General features: G+C 40.8%; 1 protein-coding gene across 3 annotated transcripts in view; it reads left to right on the forward strand.

The window, feature by feature from the left end:
- Positions 1–5325: 5325 nt before the first annotated feature.
- Positions 5326–22481, forward strand: part of MDN1 (midasin AAA ATPase 1) — a 154638-nt gene continuing 137482 nt past the window's right edge. For 2 of the 3 annotated variants that reach the window (XM_042462369.1, XM_042462387.1), the window contains exons 1-7: positions 5326–5571; positions 13335–13561; positions 14403–14627; positions 15600–15707; positions 15800–15992; positions 21099–21314; positions 21989–22120. In XM_042462369.1, coding sequence (XP_042318303.1) covers positions 5449–5571; positions 13335–13561; positions 14403–14627; positions 15600–15707; positions 15800–15992; positions 21099–21314; positions 21989–22120 — 1224 coding nt within the window. In that variant the 5' untranslated portion in view covers positions 5326–5448. The remainder of the gene's footprint in view (positions 5572–13334; positions 13562–14402; positions 14628–15599; positions 15708–15799; positions 15993–21098; positions 21315–21988; positions 22121–22481) is intronic. The other variant, XM_042462377.1, reaches the window with a different exon arrangement.

Below are 22481 nucleotides of genomic sequence, written 5' to 3' on the forward strand. Positions count from 1 at the left end.
CATTCTTCCATGCAGGAACTCTCAGTCAAACCACCCCCGTTAATAGATGGCAGCTGCTGCTGTTGTGTGACTTCAGGTGGTGGTTTCCCACTTAGGAGTTTTCTTAGCGAGTTGCTTCAGAGAGGGATTTTTTTTGCCTTGACATCCTCTGAGGCTGAGAGAGTGTGACTTGACCAAAGACACCCAGTACAAGTGGGGATTTGAAACCTGTTCTCCAGTGTCATACTCTTAACACGCAAACCAGGACACTGCTCTGGCTCTCATACAATAACACAGTCATTATTATTATTATTAATTTATTTGCTTATATCCCAACTTTCTCCCAATATAGGACTCAAGGCAGTCATGTCAAATTTCTTCAGAGGGGGTGTGCTATTGCCATCCTCTGAGGCTGAGAGAGTGTGAATTTACCCAGTGGGTTTCAGGGCAGAGTAGGGATTCGAACCCTGTTCTCCAGTGTTGTACTCCAACACTTGAACCACTACACCACTCTGGCTGTCATACAGTCATGTCAAATTTATTCAGAAAGGTTTTTGCCCTTGCCATCCTCTGAGGCTGAGAGAGTGTGACTTGCCAAGGTCACCCCAGTGGGTTTCATGGCAGAGTAGGAATTCGAACTCTGGTCTCCAGTCTCCTGATCCAGCATTCAAACCATTGGCTCACCCAGGCATTGTACAGACAACAAGGAAAGGGTGGCAGTGGCAAACCCTTTCTGAAGAAATTTGACAAGAAAACCCCATTGTAGGTTCACCTTAGGGTTGCCGTAACACAGAAACGACTTGAAGGCACACAAGAACAACAATTAAAGGCCATATCAGATCCATTAGTCTAGCTTTAGTAAAGATTCAGCTGCTCCTGGTGTCCAGAGTAATGGTGATAAGAGTAAAAAGACTATCTGTTTGGCTCTGAAATATTTTTAATTAAGAGCAACTGCCACACCAAGAGCTACAACTAACGCAAAGCAGGTCGCACGGTGTTCACAATATATTTTCTTTGTTCACCCTTTTTTGTTTTATTTTATTTTTATGTTTTATAATATTTGCAGACTGGTACTATGTATGTTTATCCAAAACCAAAACCCTTTTTAGTCACAGTAAAATTAAAAAAAAACCACAAACACAGACACACACACAGAGTAATCACTAACATGTTCAGGAAATTGCAGAAAATACAATTATTTTAAAAGTCAGGGAATCCTAAATCCAGCACAACATTTCTGACTGGATAACATTTGTGAATAAACATATTCTTGTACTTTTAACGTGTGCCTCTTGAACATTGTAGTCAAGAAACTCTAGCGTTATTGCTGTTCTGTGCCTTTAAGTAACGTCTGACTAATGGTGACTGAGTCAAACCTGTCATCGGGTTTTCTTGGAAATATTTCCTCAGAGGAGGTTTTGCCATTGCCATCCTCTGAGGCTGAGAGAGTGTGACTTGCCCAATGTCACCCAGTAGGCTTCCATGGCTCATATAGACTTAACTTGTTCTGTCAGAGCTCAAGAGTCCTTAGAATATCATATACTGATAATGTGTGTTGGTTTCCCCCCCCCCCCTTTGTTGGCTGATTTCTCTTTAATATACAATAACAACCGAAACCCATCAAACACCCATGGAAACCAAGTGTGCAAATCTTCACTTTTAATCTCCATAATAAAATTAATACAGTACTGGGGAATGAATGGTGTGTTGTGTGCCTCCAACCCCTGGGTTCAACAACACCCAAAACCACAAAACAGTGATGCTTTTACCAAACCAAGCAAAATGCACAAAACACACGATGCAAGCTTTCAAAGCTCCACTGTCTTCTTCATCAGGCAAAGGTGTTAAAATCATACTAAAGATAAAAACATGATGATGTTAGTCACAGGCCTGCATTTTGTCAATAGGTTGTGTGTTGCTTTCCAAAGTCCAGGAGATAAATTTTTGATTCCATTAGCAATACAAAAAGCTATTCCCTCTGTGAATCAAAATGTCTCCGTTCTTTTTGAGATACTTCTCAGAACAGCTCTCTGAATTTAACGTCATTTTAAAATCTGTGCCAAGGGATTTAAACACTACGGCACTTTATCTATATTTGTGAAATGAACGTTAGACATAATTATTAATTTTTCCTCATGATGTGGCCAAAGTATGACTGCATCAATTTAGTCGTCCTAGCTTCCAAAGAGAGTTCAGGCTTGATCTGATTTGGACCCGTTTGTTTGTCTTCTTGGCTGTCCATTGTATTCTCAGTACTCTTCTCTAGCACCACATCTCAAATGAAATGTTTTCCCTATATATACCATATATACTCAACTATAAGTCAACCTCATGTATAAGTCAAGGGCAGGTTTGGGGGCCAAAATTATGGATTTTCAGACGACCCATGGATAAGTCGAGGGTAATACTTAGGGGCCTACAACAAAGGATCTAAACAATGAAGCAAAGGAAAACAATGCCAAAGAACCTATTAAATTCTGGCAGGCATAACTAAAGGCTGGATGGATGAGAGTAAAGGGGGTCAGTGCTTCCAGGACACATTAGCCTCATGCTTTTTACTAGGGGATGGTTACCTTTTTTAAAAAATAAGAGTTAAAAAGTACAGTATTTACATTGACCCATGGATAAGTCGACCAAGGTTTTTGGTTTGATGTTTTAACTAAAATTTATAGACTTATACACGAGTATATACTATATATATGTGTGTGTGTGTGTGTTAATGTTCAGCTCTCACATCCCTACATGGTGATGGGGAAGACAATGGCTTTGCCTATCCTAACTTTTGTTCAGAATTATATATTTGCATTTTATGATCTTGCCCAGGTCTTTCCTAGCTGCCCTTCCCAACTCTATAAGTTTATCACATGAGAAGGAAGCTCCAAATCCCAGGATTGTTTTCAGGTGATGTCATTCTAATTAAGCATTAATGCAACATTAACCCATGCAAAAGGCGGCAAAATCGTTCTGCCTTTTAACTTTGGGATTTTCTCAAAGTTAAAAAGCAGCACGGTTTTGCCACTCGTTGTCCGTTAATGTAGAGTTAATCCTTAATTAGAGCGACGTAGTCTAAAAGCAATCCTATTCTTGTGGGATTTCCTGGGATTTAGCCCCTGTTTATCCATGGGATTTGGGTACTTTGCCTCTCATGTGATAAAGTCCCTAGTCTTCTTCAGATTTCTTGATTGCAGTCTCCATTCTGATCAATATCTGAAGCAAGGTATGGGAACTATTTCCTCATTATCTAGGCTGAATTCTTGTAGCTTTTCTGTGGTCATTATTTTTTGTTTTTGCTATCTTCAGCATTGATCCAATTTTGGCGCTTTTCTCCTTGACCTTCTTCGGCAATTGCTCCAGGTCTTTGATGGTTCATAAATTGGGTGGAGCAAAGATAAATCAGTAGCTTGAATCATCCCCCTCAACATTGTCCCTCTCATAAGAAAAGTTTAAGAGAGTCTGAAATCTGTGATCCCACCATCCCCATGGTAGGGTTGCCATAATTGTCCACTAAAACCCAGGACAAAATGTAGGACAAATTCTAGACCAAACTGTAGGACAACTGCAGGACAAAACTTGGCCCAAAATGTAGGCCATTTAAGGCCCTCCATTTTTCTTAAATATCCTACATTTTGTCCTGCAGTTGTCCTACAGTTTGGTCTAGATTTTGTCCTACATTTTGTCCTGGGTTTTAGTGGACAATTATGGCAACCCTACGATGCATATCCCAAATATGACCACTTCTGCCACACTGCAGAATTAATGAAGTTTGACACCATTTTGTCATGGCTCCATCCTGTGGAATCCTGGGATTTGTAGTGTGTTGTGGCACCAGAGCTCTTTGACAGAGAAGGCTAAATATCTCAGAAAACTAAACATCCCAGAATCCCATTACACTGAGCCATGGAAGTTAAACCGGTGTCAAACTGCATTACTTCTGCAGTGCAGAGTCTGTAGGAGTGCAATCCCATTCGAGACAGTTCTTTTGAAGTACTGTATATATAATTCCTGTTCTTGAGGGAAAGAAGGTACAGACTCACACAGGTCATGTCTCCGAATGCTGTGGGACGAAGGGTATTTAACACACTTCCACCCAACTTCCATATCTCATTTCTGTCCTCATCCTCACAGAAACACATGCAGATCTCAAATTAAAGTGCAAGACAGGCTTTGAATAGTCCAAACCCAGGCATGTCTTCTCAGGAGAAAGGCCCACTGGGTTCAGTCAGTGGGACTTAACTTCTGGCACCTCAGACTTGCAGGCCTAGTTTTCTATTATGAATAAGGCAAAAAAATGGCTTTGCAAGGGGTTCTTTTTGGCACAGCAAATGGGACTTTTTGGGACAAGACAAGCCCTAGCGCAACTTCAGACCACGCCAGTAACAGAAGTAAGGTGAGCAGAGGGATACTGTTACAATGACAGAAAAGAAAGGAGGCCTCATTGTCTTCATGTTTGCCTGATGAAGAAGCCAGCGGAATAATAATAATAATAATAAATAAAAAGCTAAATAAAAGCTAAAAAGCGACATATAAATTTAAAGGCATGCTCCTTGGACATGCTAACAACAACAACAAGAACAACGATTATATTTATTATAATATTATTTATTATAATATTATAATAATTTTTATTTAATATTTACAACATGCAAAATTTAAAACATACAAGCTTCAAAATAATGTAAACAACCCCCATCCCCCAACAAAGCCAGGCCTGCATGGTTTTAAAAACTATAAATATAATAAATAATAAAAATTATATTAAAACAATGCAATTTATTAATATTATAATAAATTATTATTATTATTATTTCAGAATGGAAGGCATAATAAATAATAACATTCATAATAAAATTATAATAAATAATACAATTTATAAACATTATAATAAATTATTGTTATTATTATTATTATTATTATTATTTCAGGATGGCGGACATTCTGAAAAATCCCTCCCGGACGGAAGCTCGAAACGTAGGACGCGTCCTCCCAAAAGCAGGAGGCCTGGTAGTCACCCTGGTTTAGTATAAATATCCCTGAGCGTCCAATCCGCTTTTGCACTACCAATCCCAGCATCCAACGCGGCCTTTTATGCGTGCACGGCGAATAGCGAAGGGTGCCGCAATGCATGATAGGAAGTGTAGTTTTTCCCCTCCTCGTGTGCGGGTGTGGGTGCAGTTAGCGACGACAGATGGTAGTCCCTCCTTCCTTCCGAGAGGATGTCGCGAAGAGATGACGCAAAGGGGGGCGGGGCTGGGTAGGTGGACTGGGGGAAGGAAGCGAAAGTCGCAGTAGTCCTCTCCCACGTGTCGCGCTCTCCAGCAGCAACAGCAGCAGCAGCAGCAGGAGGAAGAAAAGAGCCGTTGGGGGGCTCAGTAACGCGCGCGAGTGCGCGCTCGCGCAGCCATCCAACCGTCAGTCCCTGGAACCCCGGGCGGCGCGCGCCCTCCCTCCCTCCTCTTCCCAGGGAAGAAGATGGAACACTTGCGGCTGAGCCTTTTGGCCCCGCTGCAACTCGTGGCCCAAAGGGACGAAAGGAGCAGCAGCAGCAGCAGCGGAGGAGGAGGAGGAGAGCTGAGCAGGTTCCTGGCCAAGCAGGTGGGAAGGAGCAGGAGGGCAACAATAGGGAGAGGAGGGAAGATGGACATTGGGAGGAAGGGAGGCACTGGTGCCATGGCTGCAAAGGAGGACGATGGAGCAAAGCTTAGAAACACTCCTAGGAGATGTTGTGAACATGCATGCACTCCTAGGAAATGTGAGAGTGCATGCACGAAACGGAGGCCTGTCATTCATTCCTTTATTCATTTGCAACCCCTCCCTCCCTCTCTCTTGGAGGCTGGAAAATGGAGGACCCCCTGCTAGGGCCAGATGTGCCCAAACAGCAAAGGAAGACAAGGGCCCACAAATTGTAGGACCAAAAAGAAATGCCATAAAAGTGGAGGACATGGCCAGAATTAACAGATAGAAACACTCATAGAAGGAGAAATGGATGCCTGGAGGACGTCTTGGGATCCCTCCTAGGCAGGGAATACAGGGCGAAAACACACTCCTAGGAATGTAAATCCGTGCTTCTTAGCCATGCTCAGAATGGAGGGCGTTTAGGAATTCACTGTGACGGAAAATAAAAGCTAAAAACGCTCGTATAAATATATAAATGCATGCTTATTAGTCATGGTCCAAATGGAGGACATTCAGGAGCTCTTTCCGGACAGAAAACAGAAGCTAAAAACACACTCAGATAAATATAAATTAATGCTTCTTAGTTGTCCTACAAATGGAGGACGTTTTTGGAATCCCTCCTGGAGAGAAAACAAGCTAAAAAACGCACTCCTGGAAATACAAATCCATGCTTTTTAGTCAGGCTCAAAAGGGAGGGCATTTTGGAATCTCTCCTGGACAGAAGAAGGCTGAAATGGAGGACATGGTCCTGGGAAAGGAGGACCCCTGGCCAGGGTGGCCGCCCCTCTTCTCTGGCCCTCACCCTGGCGGGGGGGGGGAGGGAGGGGAAGGGGGGAAAGGCCTGGCCTGGCTTGGCTGCCTTTGTTCCATTTCCAGCCAGCCATAGAGGGAAGGAAGGAAGGAAGGAAGGAATTAAGGGGGGCTGTGGGAGGAGGAGAAGGAGAAGCCCCTCTGCCAGCCTCCATCAGGGGAAAAAGAGAAGGAAGGAGCAGGGAGGCTGGCCAGCTGGTTTCCTCCAGCCATGTCCCTCTCTTTCTGGAGGAGAAGAGGGTCCTGGGGGTGGGTAGGAATACATGTTGTATTTTTGGCAAGGGGCTTCTCTCAAGGGTTTAATGGGGGAGGAAGGCACACGCTTGGGTGACGAATTCCCATGTACACTTATGTATAAGTCTAGGCATTTTAGTCAAAACATTGACCCAAGAAACCCGAGTCGACGTATCCACAGGTCACCGTAAGCCTCACTTAAAAATGATGGACACCAGCCATGAAAGCTTTCGACTTCATAGTCTAATACTTGACTGTACTTTTAAGTAAATTTATTATAGTTTTTTTGTGGGATTTTCAGACTATGTGGCCATGTTCTCAAACAATACACAATTTAACATGTTAATCGTTCCTGCCTAACCAGTATATAACTCTCTTCTATGCCAACATTCTCTGAAGACGCCAGCCACAGCTTCTGGTGAGACATCAGGAAGAAAATCTTCCAGAACATGGCCACATAGCCCGAAAAACCCACAAAAATACTATGGATGCCGGCCGTGAAAGCCTTCGACTTCACATTAAATTTGTTAAGTGCTTAAACGGGCGCTTTGTCAGTAATCAGAAAACCATGCCCATAATTTTAAAATGCATAGAGAGGTCTTGTAGCACCTTTGAGACCAAAATCCGTGGATGCTCAAGTCCCTTTTTACACAGTGTCTTGGTGAAATGGTGTCCCTCATATAAAATGGCAAAATCAAGGTGTGCTTTTTTTGGAATTTATATTATTTTTGAATATTTTCAGGCAATGGATGGTTCCAGAGAGTCAAAAAATATCCGTGGATACAGAGGGCCAACTGTACTTTAACTCTTATTTAAAAAGGAACCATCCCCTGGTGAAAACGAAGAGTGTACTCTGTCCTGGAAGTAACTGACCCCCTCTACTCTCATTCATCCAGCCTTTCTTTATTGCAGTGATTCCCAAACTTTGATTTTCCAGATGTTTTGGACTTCGGCTCCCAGAATTCCTGACAGTTGTCCAAGCTGGCTGGGGCTTCTGGGAGTTGAAGTCAAAAAACTTACAAGACCAAAGTTTGGGAACCGCTGCTTTAGTGGGAGCACAAACAGTTATGCCTGCTGGGATTTTGCGAGTTCTTAGGCATACCATTAAGCAAAGAAATGGGGAAATCTGTAAGGCTTGTTGTGCTCTCAACAGGTACAGGATATACCCATGAATCATAGAATCATAGAGTTGGAAACCACATCACACTGTTGACTCATGTTCAACTTATGGTCTACTTGGACTCCCAGATCCCTTTCATACATAGTTTCATTCGGCCAGGTGTCCCCCATCCTATATCTGTGCTTTTCATTTTTCCGCCCTAAGTTCAGTACCTTACATTTCTCTGTGTTGAATTTCATTTTGTTAGCTTTGGTCCAGCTTTCTAGTCTGTTCAGGTCATTTTGATCCTGTCCTCTGGGGTATTAGCTACTCCCCCTAATGTGGTGTCATCTGCAAATTTGATAAGCATGCCCCCAATTCTTTCTTCCAAGTCATGAGTCTGTCTCTGTGTTTGTTTGATCAGATATTTACATGGTTTTGTCCCTATCCCTGACAAACACGCTTTGTGTTGTTGTTTTTTTAGAATGAGAATGTGTTGAAGGCCAACAGATTAGAAAAACCGTGTAGATAAAAACCTAGAATGTGGAGACTGAATTGTAACCCATACTTAGAAAGAGTTTCTTATGTTACATTTTCTCCTTGGACTGGTAACTGTTTTGTTTTCCTGCAATTTTGGGGAAACAATGTTCTGCAGTTTAGTTTGGTTTCATTGAAAATGGTTTTGAGTACTGTGGAACTCTTGTCTCATAAACAGAAGGGCTAATTTTTTTTAGTTATATATAATAACACTTTCTTTGTAGAAGTCTAATGTAGTTTATCTGAAAACTAGCTTTACTGATTAGTGTTGATAAGACAATGAAACGTGAAAAACTGGGTTATGGAAAAAGGACAAAACATGAAAAATTCCCCTGAAAATGACTAAGAATGAATTACTGATTAGACCCAAACACATTTTTCAGTGTTATATTATTTTTAGAATATAATTTGATCATGCCTTTGTTACAGAAAAAGAGAATAGAGTAGCCTACTGCAGAGTGTCTAAGGTGGGATATATACCTCCATTTTGTAGCGTGGCGGCGGCAGTAGGGTTATGGAGCGTGCACCATTCACATGCTCCCTAACCCTAGTATGTACTGGGAGTGAAAAATGGCGGCGACCTCTCTACATGGGCGCTGCCATTTTGACATGACGGACGCCTAGCGTCCACACGTCCCGGTGCGCTTGTAACGCTGCAAGTGTGCCATTGGCGTATTGTGGCATTGCAAGCGCGCTGCAAGAAGAACCTGCTTTTTGCATGTTCTTTTTGTTCCCCGACAGAGCCATGCGGTTTGGCCGCTGCGGCTCCCTCACGGAGCAAACCAGGGCGGCTGGAGACCGCCCTTTTTGGACGGTCTGTATCCTGCCTAAATATCGTAAGGGCACCAGGTCCCCCATCTGTTCTTGGTCACTAAGCAGGGTCAGTTCTGGTTCTTACTTGGATGGGAGGCCATAAGAGAACACCAGGTGCTGTTGTATGCAAAGAGTGGACCCTTCCTTGAATTAATCGAGCATGTGGGTCTGTGTAATTTGAAAGCAAGCTTGCATCTGTTCTTCTTCCTACAGAGGCTCACTTTGGTCTGTTTGTATTCTTACACATTCTGCTTGCAAAGTCAGCTGAAATAAGGGAAAGGGGGATATAGAATCATAGGCCTGTTACAGACTGCCAAAATAAAGCTGCTTCGGGTCTCTTTGGAGGTATGCTATTTAAATGATGCATGAGTCCTAAGAGTCCGGAGATCGCACCAAAGCCACACTCCATTCCTAAGCACTGGAGTGCAGCTTTGGTGCAGCTTCCGGATTCTTAGGACACATGCATAATTTAAACAGCATACCTCCAAAGAGACCCGAAGCAGCTTTATTTTGGCAGTCTGTAACAGGCCATAGAATCATAGAGTTGGAAGAGACCACAAGGGCCATCCAGTCCAACCCCATTCTGCCATGCAGGAAATCCAAATCAAAGCATCCCCAACAGATGGTCATCCGGCCTCTGCTTAAAGACCTCCAAGGAAGGAGAATCCACTACGCTCCGAGGGAGTGTGTCCCACTCTTGAACAGCCCTCACTGTCAGGAAGTTCTAAAGGAAGTTCTAAAGTCTAAAGTGAGCACTGCTTAGTATCCTTTTCCCCTGTCTTTGCATATTTCCGAGATTATTAGCAGTCTGTGTCCAGTTGTCCATAGTGCTTCTGAGATTGTGAGCAACGGGTTTTTAAAGAATTACTGTAGTGCAGTATTTGTGCTTATAATACTGTTCAGTATTCCTGATGGCAATTAAGTGCAGTGATAAAGCTAAGAGTCCATAAGATTTGCAAGAAAAGCTACAACTAATCAAATGTTAGTGAGGAAGGCACATCCATGAGTGATATAGGCTCCAAGCTAGGAGTACCTTGCTCAACAGTTAGTACAGTTATTAAGAATAAAGCCAAGGTGTTAGACAAAATTAAAAATGCTACTCCAGTTCATACTAAAGTTATAAATCTACTTTAAAGGTAAGATTTCGTTCATTTCTTAAAAATTTTGTACACATTCAGAAGTCATAGCTTGTGTATCATTTACATTTTTTGGCAGCCAAAATGCACCTGCAAGCTAACCCCCCCCCCCAAAGTTCCAATTTTCAACTGATTCCATTTTCTGATAGTGCTCCAGTCCTTAACCTGTCAATCAAGCAGGAGCTCTTAGTATGTGAAACAAAAATGTAATGCTAACATTTAAGTAGAAATCCAGGTTTAATTTGATGTATAGCTGTATCTGTCTAAAGTGGAGAATTTGAGGGGCTGTTTGTGGCTAAAGGAAAAGGAAGGGAGGATTTCACCAAACTTCTCCAGTGCAGGAAAACTTGTTACAACAGTTTCTCAGTGATGGAAATACAGTAGCAACATATGTGGCGGCAGCCTGTCATCTTGCATTCTGCACAGTGATCCCAGCCTAGTGTTCAAGGCATGGAGAAGGGAAGTGGAAGGCAGACAACAAGAAAAGGGTGAACAGAAATGAGAAGAGAATTCTGCAAAGTGCTGTCTTTCTTCATAAGAGCTAAAAAAAAGTAAAATCTCAAAATTTTCTCATAATTTCTTCAGAGTAATGTTAAATAAGTTCTAATTATAGTCCTTTAGGTTTTACATTCAAACAGCCTCCAAAATGTGAAAACACCAGTCATTCTCTTCAAACCCTTTAAGCGTGTGTGTGTGTGAAGTAATAGCACTAGTATTGTCTTCCAGTTTCCCAAAAGTTATTATTTTTTTCCTTCCATGAAAGGCTTCTGGTTTGCTTTTGTTTTTTGCCTCATTCTCGTTATGCTTTAGAGTAGTAGTTCTCAACCTTTCTGCCATGATCCTTTAATACAGTTCCTCATGTTGTGGTGACCCCCAACCATAGAGGAGCAGTGTCTCTGTTCCTAAGACCATAGGAAATAGGTATATTGTTGAGAGACAGAAGTCCTGCTGCAAATAATCTAGAAACATTCCTTCTGTTGACCCCTCTGTACTTCAGCTCTCTGCCTGAAAATAGATATTAGCATTGAGAGTAACCTGCCTCATCTAGACTAGTGCTATTCAAAGTGGTGGTCCCTGGACTAGTGCGGGTCTTTGAGCCATTAGGTACTAACCCTTGATGAGTTTCCAAGATAGAAAGAAGCAGTTGTATCCAGTAAGTACAAATTCAGGGCCAGTCCCTGACACAATGGGGTGGGGGTGAGAGTGGAATCACAATTTCCCTGTACTGGATAGCTTGAGAAGCACTGTTCTAGACCAAAATGTGACAGAAGCCAAAATCACAACAGATAAATTCAATCAAACATTTGATTCCTTCCTGTCTCTTGTCCCTATCTACCTATAAAAGTGGTGAGATCCTCTTCTGAGGGTGCCCAGAATATGATACCTTAAAGATGCACATGTTCAGGCAGGCTCATTCTTTTAGATAGTTTGGACCTAACTCATACAGGTTTAGTATTGCTTGTCCAGAATTCTGAAATCCTAAATATTCCAAAATAGTCCATATGGGTGGCATAGATAGTGACACCTTTGCTTTCTGATGGTTTGCTTCATGCACAAAATTATTGAAAATATTATGTATTAAATTATCTTCAGGTAATATGTATAAGGTGTATACAAAACAAAAATGACTTCATGTTTAGACTTTGGTTTCTTCTCCAAGATATTTCATTATGTATATGGAAACACATGCATAATCCAAAATCCATACACAATCTAAAATGCAAAACACATCTGGTCTGAAGCATTTCAGATAAAGGGTCTCAACCTGTACATGATTTTATAGGTAATAATTAGCACTTTGGTTTCCAGAGAGAGTGTAACCCCAGCCAGTATAGGCTGTATTTCTATGCCCTGATCTGTCCTTTGACTAACCAGGAACACTTCCTTGGATTTTGGTGGAAAGGAAATAGAGTTGGGTGTTATCACCATACAGCAAGCCTCATCCAGCATTTTGTGCTGGTGTTGAACAGCAGAGGGGACAGAATGGCACCCTGAGAAACCCCACAGACCACTGGCCAAGGAGTTGAATAGGAATACCCTAGCAACATCTGGGCTTGCCAGGAATCAGTGGAGCCACTGAAAACAGTGTCTCTAAGACAGCCCAGAAAGATACCATGATTGATGCTATCAAAAACTATTGGGAGATCTAGCAGAACCAAAAGGGATGTGCCCCCATGTCAAGTTCCTAGTTGAATCCCATTTTGGGAGACAGGAGGGATGTGAAAGTAAACAAATTAAATAAATGGTTAAGGTTTTCCACCATGGCAATCAAATCTCTCTGGGTAAGGTTATCATACATGTTTTGGACATGTTATCATGTCCAAAAATGGCATGTCAAGTACTCATTCAAAAGTAGAGGTGCCTGTCAGGAGTAAATATTTTCATTTAGTAAGGATTGTATGTGTTTTCCCAGTGTCTTCTATTGAATAATTTAAGAGTGAATACAGTTGGCTTTTGATGTCCACTGGGATGGATTTTAAAGTCCCATTAAATGCAATGGAGGATAAAATGGTATCCCTTATATAAAATGGCAAAACCAAGGTTTGCTTTTTAGAACATATATATTTTTTTGAATATTTTCAAATCGTGGATGCTTGAATCCATGCATAAAGAATCCATGGATATGGAGGGCTGACTATGGCCTGTTACAGACAGGCCAAAATAAAGCTGCTTTGAGTCACTTTGGAGGTATGGTATTTCAATGATGCATGCATTCTAAGAGTCCAAAAGCCGCACCAAAGCCATGCTCCAGTCCTAAGGACTGGAGTGCAGCTTTAGTGTGGCTTTTGGACTTGTAGGAGTTATGCATCATTGAAATACCATACCTCCAAAGTGACTCGAAGAAGCTTTATTTTGGCCTGTCTGTAACAGGCCTATAGTAGTAGGACTGTCTGAAATACATTGAAAGTAGAAAATCCTTTCTCTTTCTTGACTTACTTAGAATTCTTCCAGCTCTTCCTCCTAGGTTTGAGTCGACCCCCTTTCTGTAGAAACCTTGAAACATTACTATAGCTGAGGGCCATCTTTTATATTGTATATCCTTTTGTTTTCAGATCTGGAGTCCACAGGACCGTCAATGTATCCTCAGTGCCTTAGCACAATTATTACTCGATAAAGAATGTACGCGTCTGATTGGTCGACAGTTCCGTCCAATCTTGCTGGATTTGTTGGAAAGAAATGCAGAAATAATTAAATCTAGTGGCCAGATCAACCATGACCTTCATGAGAGACTCTGTGTGGCAATGAGCAAGCTTATTGATGATCACCCAGATGTGAAGGCGTACGTTATATGATATTTTTGTATAGTTACTAAGCTCTGTTCTTTCTTTAGATTGTTGGATGAAGCCTGGGGACTGGTTAATGTGGAGGGCATGTAAACATAAATCATGACTGTTTGGTTACTGTAGTTGTATACAGGGTGTGTGTGCGTGCACATACAGCCATATCTGTAATGAAAACCATATTTCTTTGATTTCTCCCACTCTTGATATTTGTTGAAGGGATTGGTACTGTGCTCATTATATCACATATGTGTGGTCATGGACATGTATAGCTGTGTTCTGCTATATATGCTTGCACATATGAAATACTTTTGTCACTGAGAAATACCTAAATTGGAGCTAAGACTACAGTTGTTATATATTTACTTGGGAGTAAGACAAGCTTCTGAAGTAAAAAAATAAAATAAAAACCATACCATTGGATACAAAACATTAGGGCAGTGGTTCCCAAACTTTGATCCTCCAAATGTTTTGGACTTCCATTCCCAGAAGCCCCAGCCAGTTTGGAACTGTGGGAGCTGAAGTCCAAAACATTTGGACGATTGAAGTTTGGAAACCACTGCTTTAGGGGAAACAAGGTATAAATGGCTATTCGTACAACAACTTTAGGCTGGAAAATGTGTTGCTTCAGAATTTTTTTCTCATAGATTAAAACCATCTGGTGAAACGAAGCGTTGCTGTTAGTCTTTAGAGGAGCTACAACGTTTGTCAACTTCTGAAATTTGATAAAAAATTAACAGTTCTGTTATGGTATGGAAAAAGTGTTTCATCAGTATAATTGAAATTGCTCACTATTCAGGCTATAGTTGTAGTCATTTTCATTATCTTTGTTTCTTGTAGATTTGCTTTGAGGTACTTTAAGGATACTTCACCAGTGTTCCAAAGACTCTTTCTTGAGAGCTCAGATACAAACGTGGTTCGCTATGGGCGCCGAAGAATGAAGTTAAGGGATCTCATGGAGGCAGCCTACAAATTTCTCCAAAAAGAACAGTCTGTATTCAGAGAATTGTGGGACTGGAGTGTTTGTGTCCCCTTACTGAGGAGTCATGATACTCTAGTTCGATGGTAAATTTAAGTCCCCCCCCCCTCTAATTTATATATAATTTTTTATTTGTAAATGTAGAATGCTTTATCATCATCTTACTTCTTAATCAATCAGTGAATAGATTTAAAAATGAGACAAAAATAAATTGACAAAGGTTACAGTGGGTTTTAAAACTGAAAAGATATTTACTGAACCACATGGATTTTTAAACTGATTCCCGAAAGAACAGTTTCTGACAAGCTGTGGTAAAATTGTCAGGATTAACCATAAAGAAGAATGGACAGGTTCAGCTGAGAACCAGTTCAGATCTTGCAAAACCCATCTGTTTAAGGTTCTTCCACATATCATCTAAACTGGGGTGGCCATGCTCCAGAAGCCATGGGCCACAGAGTGCCAGTTTGGCCTCCTATGGAGATTCACATTGCAACACTGTGGCTGCCATTTTGGATGACACAAAGTGACATATTTTGGATGACACAAAGTGACACATTTTGAATGACACAACACCATTACCACACCCCTTCAAGGCCTTGAGGCCTTTTTTGAAATGGGGTTTTCTGATTGTTTTAGGGTGCCCCCCTGAAACACTTTCAAGGCATTTAGGCAAGTCTTCTCACCTAAAAAACATGGAAGGGGGGGTTTGCTGAGATTTTTTGGTGGGGTCTTAAGGGCCATATTGGTTTTCCCAGAGGACCACATTCAACTTACCTACATGAAGACAATTTTATGTGCCCACAGCGATTCATTAGTTAAAGACTAGTAACCTTGGGCAAGGGCAGAAATCTTGTTACTCTCCCAGAGTTAATGAACTGTTCTCCCCATCATCCTTCACACTGTCTGTGCTGGCAGAGGATAATAGGAGTTGGAATCTAACAAGACCTGGAAGGCTACAGATTACTCAGTTGTTGTGTACAGGAACAAAGCAGTCATACATGTAATAAGTCTTATAAATACAAGGTAAAATTTTACTCAGGCATCCTTTTACTTCTTAGGTATACTGCCAGTTGTCTCGCGCTGGTTACATGCATGAATGATGAGCATAGATTATCCTTCCTGAAGAAGATTTTCAATCCAGAAGAATTAATACATTTCAGACTTAAGTGAGTAATTGTTTTTCTATGGTAAATCTTTGCATGCCTTAGCAAATTTGTCTTGTTCAAATCACTAACAATCACGTTTGTGAATTTGGTAGACTACTGGAAGATTCACAGATGCAGAATGTCGAACGTGCCCTCGTCTTGGCCAATCCTGACACAACCTTTTGGAAAAAAGAAGAGGAGCTGCGGTACACACAGGGGGAGCTTGTGTCTGCTGACCTTTCTGCAAACGTGGTAGCAGTATGTGGAGTTGTGCTACCTAGACGACAATGTACACCTGGAGAAAATGTAAGTAAATTAATAGTTAGTTCCCCCCTCTCCCTTGTTGCTTTGACAGCTAAAATGTCTTTTAGCTGCGCCCTCCCCAAAGGTATCCAACTCCATCTTGGTCTCTCAGGGGGAGAGAAAGGTAGGCCAATCCCATCAGGCCTCCCTTAAAGGAACGGCGCCCTCCCCAAAGGCATCCAACTCCATCCTGGCCTCTGAGGGGGAGAGAGGGTGGGCAAACGCCATCAGTCCTGTCCTTAAGATACAGATCCCTCCATCTGTCCATCTGCCATGGTCCAGGCCTCAGAGGGAGAGAAGAATGCTGGACCTAATCCCCTTCCCCTCAACCATTCCCTTCTCCTTTTGTGTCGTGTCTTCTTAGATTGTAAGCATGGAGGCAGGGAACCGTCTAATTAAATGATTTTATGTACAGTGCTGTGTAAATTTACAGCGCTATATAAATAAAGTTTAATAATAATAATAATAATTCAGAGCCTCTAGTCAGGATTTCTGTGAAAAACGGAGGAGGAGTTGTGAATGTTTGGCAGGTGACAATCTAGTTTGTTTTTCCTGCAACTTGCTTCCCCTCAAGCCTCAGTATTTCACAGAAATCCTGATTAGAGGCTGCTTTCCAGAAACTCCCCCCCCCCCCCAGCCCCTGCATCCGGTTTCACAGCTGTATCATCTTTACACAGCTGACAGTTTTCAAGCAACTTTGGAGCTGGTAGGGAGAGAAGGGAGGGAACGTTGTGTGTCAGTTGGAAAAGCTGACCATTTTTCAGAGAAAGTTATGGAGCTTGGACCAGGAAGAAAAAAGAGCCTGACAAAACTGCAGGAATTTTATGATTTCTTTTTATTCTACACTAGTTCCTGAAGGGGTAGGGAACTCCAGTTTTGAACCCATTTGGAAAACTAGAGAGTTCTCATCCCAAGTCTACACTTTTCCACCCCTGGTTTAGAGATAGATTGCTGATATGTCCTAAATAAAGTTACCTTCACTTTATCTTCATTTTTCTTAAGACCACATTAAAAATATATATTATTCTATTTGTTTTGCTTTAACACTTAAAGGTTTAGCAGTCTTGCATAACAGGAGATAACAAGTGAGTAGTTAGAAGAAGAGAATGGTGACAGTTCATTGTCTGTGTTGACAGAGTGTTATTTAAATATTTAATATGTGGTAAATTTAATGATGTTTAACCAACAGTTTAAGGAAAATACTACAAATAGCTTGTTCAGGGAGATAGTGCCGGGACTCATTGCTGCATATGCAGTTTTTTTGCTCTGTCACTTCTCATGGTATTTCTCACAGGTAGAAGTTGAGAGATGGGAAATAAAGAATCATTGTGATACACTTCACCACTCCCCAGCTGTGATTGCTGTTAATAGTGAAGAGTGGTGCTCCTCTATCAGGCAGAAAGGAAGATAAGAGGATTCTTGAAGTAAAGAAACCACTTTTAAGCTTGGGAGCCCAGTCTACAGCTGCAGAAATAGAAAGCTGCATACGAATTTAGAAGCCAGGGAGAATGCACTCTTGCGGTGATCCACATGCACATTGTATTTATTTAATACACATATATCATGACTTAATTCCATCATGGCACTCAAAGTGGTAAATATGTGATTCTCAAATAAATGAAAGTATGTGCTTGCAAGTCACTTCTATGGTAATCCCATTACAGTCATAGGATTTTCTTAGGTAAGGATGACTTAGAAGTGGTTTGCCATTTTCTGCTTCTGAATACAGTATAGCTTACCACAGTGATATTCAAAGTACAGGTCCTTGAGCCAGTGGCTTCTTGTGAGTTTCCAGGAAAGAAAGAAACATTTGTTGCCAATGGACATAAATATGGTATTGGTCCCTGGCACATGGAGAAAAAAATAATGGCCAATCCTTCACATCAGATAGCCTGAGGACTGTGGCCTAAAGCACCTGTTTTTCCCCTGGTAGTTTCTCTTCCAAATGCTTATCATGCTTGACCCTGTTAGCTTTCAAGATCAGATTAGACCAGATGCCTTCAGGGCATTTAGATATGATTCACAAATAGTTTCTCATTATTAGAGGTGAGACAAAATTTTGAATGTACTGTATTTAAAGTGATCAAGCAGCAGTGGTCTTCTCTGGTAACCAGTACATTGCATATGGGCTGCTTTTGAAGAATGTGAAGCTGTGGCATAGTTCAGTGGCCAGGCTGTTGACTGAGCTGAACCATTTCCCACTTCATAAGTCTTGTCATAATTCATCTGCCCTAGATACCAGTTTGTTTCCGGGCCAAATCAGCTGATTTTTTAAAACTTGTAGAGTGCTGAATGGCTCAGGGTTACAATACCTCAAGGATTGTCTCTTTGCATGTGAACCTGCCCAAACCCTGAGGTCAGAATCCAAGGCCATTCTCTATACTCTGAAAGAAACTGAGAATATAATAGTTTGGGAATGGAGTTCTTTCTTTAGTTGTCTCATGCTTATGGACTGCTTTCCTCAAAGAACCTTGCCTGACACATTTGGATTTTAGTAATAGTTTAAATCTTTTTGTTTTTGTGGTTATGACTTTGAGCTGGTAGTGGGCAACACAGCAACTACAGCTCCCCTAGATTGCACCCCAAAATTTGGCAGTAAACCCTTTTTAAAACAAATATTTTGTGATTGTTTTAAGGACTTTCTCCAATTTGCTGTGGTGAAATGCTGTTGTGGTGTGAAGGCAGGGGTGCAACTCACAGAGGGTTGTGATCCAGTGACATTGACCTCTAGGGCCCTACCCCACTGGAAAATGGCTCATCTGAGGTTATATAGGGTAGAACCAAACAAAGGAAATTGAATTATGCATGCATGCATGACATAGCACCCATCTTAATAGCTATGAAAACTATATTAGCAAGTTGCTAAAAGGAAAGTTTATTCCTCTGATTTGTTCCCAGCTTAAGATCTTTCCCAGGTTTCCACTGCCGGGCCAAAGTGAAATGATTTCTCAGGATCTATTAAACATAAAATATTAAAATAATCATTTCAGTTCCATTTGACAGCTGTTAATGTTTGGCAGTGATTCTAATAAGGACTCTAGAATTGTGTGAAACTGTACTTGCCCTTGAGAAGTCATATCAGAGAAGTAAGTAAGAGATCTACTTAGTCAGAGAGCCAAGGACTGTCAGACCCTCTCCTCTGCTGTGCGTAACAGCTCAGGGTCAGAGCAGGAGAGGGAGCTATCTCAGCCCTCAAGAGAAGCACTGAGAAAAGAGACTATGGCAAATTTTCCCTCTCAGATACAGTACAAGTGTCATTCTGCATTCTAGAAGTTCTCAGGTGGCTGGCATCTGAAAAGCCTTGACAGTGACATCTTTCAGCTCCTCTGCAGCCTGTTCAAAGCAATATTGCTTTTGCTCTGAGCTTCATGTCTTTCTGCTCCTGATTCCTAACCTGAACTTCTGTATATATCTTTACAACTTTGTTTGTGACCTCACCGTTCGATCCCTAGGTGCTGACTGGTTCTCTGGCATGTACCCTTGGACTGCTTTCAGCATACACTTTTTGCATCCCTCTCTCCAGCTTTTCAGACCACCTAGACAACCTTTTGCTTACATTTGGCTTGGCTGTTCAAGCTCTGAACTGAGAGTCTGAATTTACCGTATATACACAATTATAAGTCGAGGTCAGGCTTTGGGGCCAAAATTATGGATTTTGCCATGACCCGTGGATAGGTCAAGGGTAAAACTTGGAGGCTCCTTCAGTGTGTGCATTGTTCGTATGACAAGAGAGACTCTTTGAGCCTTTTTGCTTCATTGTTTCAGCTTTCGTTTCAGCCAGATGTGTGGGCAGGAGAGTGACTCTTAACCAGCAATATCAATCAGTCATCCAGGACTCTTTCTGCTTGGCTCCAGAGTGAAATAAACTCCTCTCTGCACCACATGGAGAAATCTGAAAGAGCTGCTATCACATTATCACAATGACTCATAAATAAGTCGACCTGGATTTTGGGGTCAATTTTTGGGCATAAATTTTTAGACTTATAGTCGTGTATATACAGTACATCAAAGCAGAACATGTGATGAGGTGAAAACTGCCTGCTATCATTGCTTACCCCTAGTTTATAATAATAATAATATTTCTTTATTTATATTCCACTTAAACTCGAGGAATCCAAGCAGATTACAGCAGTAAAACAAGATACAATTAAAAGAAAAAAGCATTAAAAGTTCCAAGATCCCTCCCCCTATCATAAAAACATAACAAACACTAAAAAAAGATTAAACCAAAAAAGAGGTTAAAAACAATGGTGTGCAATAACAATTAAAATGAGATAAAATTTCAAGCGGAGTCTGGGTAGAGTAAAAGGTAAAGATGGAGAATCATGGGGGGTGGGGGGAAAGTTGAGGCAGGTCAACGAACATGTTCTAATCCGGAAAGACCTGCAGGAAGAGATCTTGTAGTATTTATGGTTTATAGTTATTGATTTCATTTTCTTTGTCACAATGATAGTAATTTTTGTGCCTTTTTTATGTTAATCTTTTCAAGATTAACAAGATTTTTGTGATGGAAAGAGGCATAGAAATCTAATGAATTAATTAAACAAAAAATATGCAGTTTGAAGTCGAAGGCCGGCATCCATGGTTTTTGTGGGTTTTTTGGGCTATGTGGCCATGTTCTAGAAGAGTTTCTTACTGACATTTCACCGGCATCTGTGGCTGGCATCTTCAGAGAATACCAGTCACAGATGCTGGCAAAACGTCAGGAAGAAACTCTTCTAGAACATGGCTACATTGCCCAAAAAAACCACAAAAAACCAAATATGCAATTACTTTTTTTCTTATTTAAGGTAGCAGTTATGGGATGGTGAGATGATCTGGACTTCTCACTCTCCCTTGTTGCCCCTGTATTTCTATTTGCCCTAAAGTTGCCACTGGAGGAAATGATGATGGGAGCGAATAGCAGGTTTTGGGGATTTAAAGTGGGTTCCCTCATGCTGTTGTCCTCATCCAACTCTTCTACCATGGCAGCTATTTTCTGTCTCATTTCATTTGTCCCTGAGACAATTAAGAAGTAATAACTTGCCAAATTCATTATTTTATACCCTGTACCTCTTTAATGCTAAGGTCCAGCTTCTTCAACTGAAAATATAGCCTTCTCTGTCCCAGCAGGAAAACATCTTGGACACATTTGTCTTGGTAAAATCTACCTGCACAAATCTTCAAAATCTTGCTATGGCTGTATCCTCACAAAATGCAGTGTTACTCGAAGGACCAGTAGGATGTGGCAAAACATCTCTAGTCGAGTACTTGGCAGCAGTTACCGGAAGGACAAAGCCACCTCATATTCTCAAAATTCAACTGGGAGATCAAACTGACAGTAAGGTAATGGAAAGCATGTTTCTGCTATCTTATAAAATAAAACAATCAACTCAATGCATGTATACATTTTAAAATTGAGTAATACAGTTGTGATTGCTCAAGGCTGATGTTGGGTTTTACAGAAAGCATGCAGTTTTATTAAATGGGTTGTTTTTATTATTATTCAAATATTATTCAGTTGAAGTTCTGGAACTTTTAAACTGCAGAAATGAAAGACATGTTAGTAATTTAGTTCAGATCATAGTAATAGAAAGAAATCTAGGCTCACGGTTGTTCATTACCAATTAAATAGTCCATTTTCCACTTAATATGATGTAAATTGGAAGCTGTATTATCAAAATACATATAGGGTGCTTCTACCTTCTCTTAATTTTTTTTCTTTCTAAAGCTAAAACTCATCTAGGAAAGATTTTTGGGTCATGATATACATTAGAAATAGTTGATTGTGATTAGAACCTCAGATCATAGGTAATTTTCAAAATGTCTTGTGCTTCTCTTGCACAAAGAAGTTCCAAAATGTACATAGCCTTCTCTGATTTCTAGCCTATCTAATTTAAAAGGGAATAAATCAAAAGAAGTTGTGCTTCAGAAATCTTTCATTTTTTTCAGAAATATTTTAAGGCATATGCAAAGTTGTATTTTTTTTTCTAATTAGATTTCTCCTTCTTATTTGATAGACGTTACTGGGCATGTATCGTTGTACAGATGTACCAGGGGAGTTTGTGTGGCAACCAGGGACTTTGACCCAAGCAGTCAGCAAAGGTCATTGGATACTCCTGGAGGATATTGATTATGCTCCTCTTGATGTGGTATGTTCCTATGTTTTGAAGCGGTATTCTGTAAATACCTGAAATGAAAGTCATTGTTAGCTTTTCTGGAGATGTTCCATGATTAGCACTATTAGAAACCGAGAATCCATATCTGTAGGGCAGGTAATAGTAATCCTATTATTTATTATTATGTTGGTCTTTCAGAAGTTTTTATGGTGTTGAGTTCCCTGTCTTTCATATATAATGTTGCTTTGAAGATGTGCTAGAATATTCAATAGAACTAATTTCCACAATGTTCTAGATATCTGGATAGATTTTTCTCCTAATGCTTGCATATAGTTTGTCAGGATTTTAGCCTAGAATGTACTGTATCCCTGATGGTTCTGTTGATGTAGTAAGT

The sequence above is a fragment of the Sceloporus undulatus genome, chromosome 1, assembly GCF_019175285.1.
Source record: "Sceloporus undulatus isolate JIND9_A2432 ecotype Alabama chromosome 1, SceUnd_v1.1, whole genome shotgun sequence".
In the NCBI taxonomy this organism is placed as follows: domain Eukaryota; kingdom Metazoa; phylum Chordata; class Lepidosauria; order Squamata; family Phrynosomatidae; genus Sceloporus; species Sceloporus undulatus.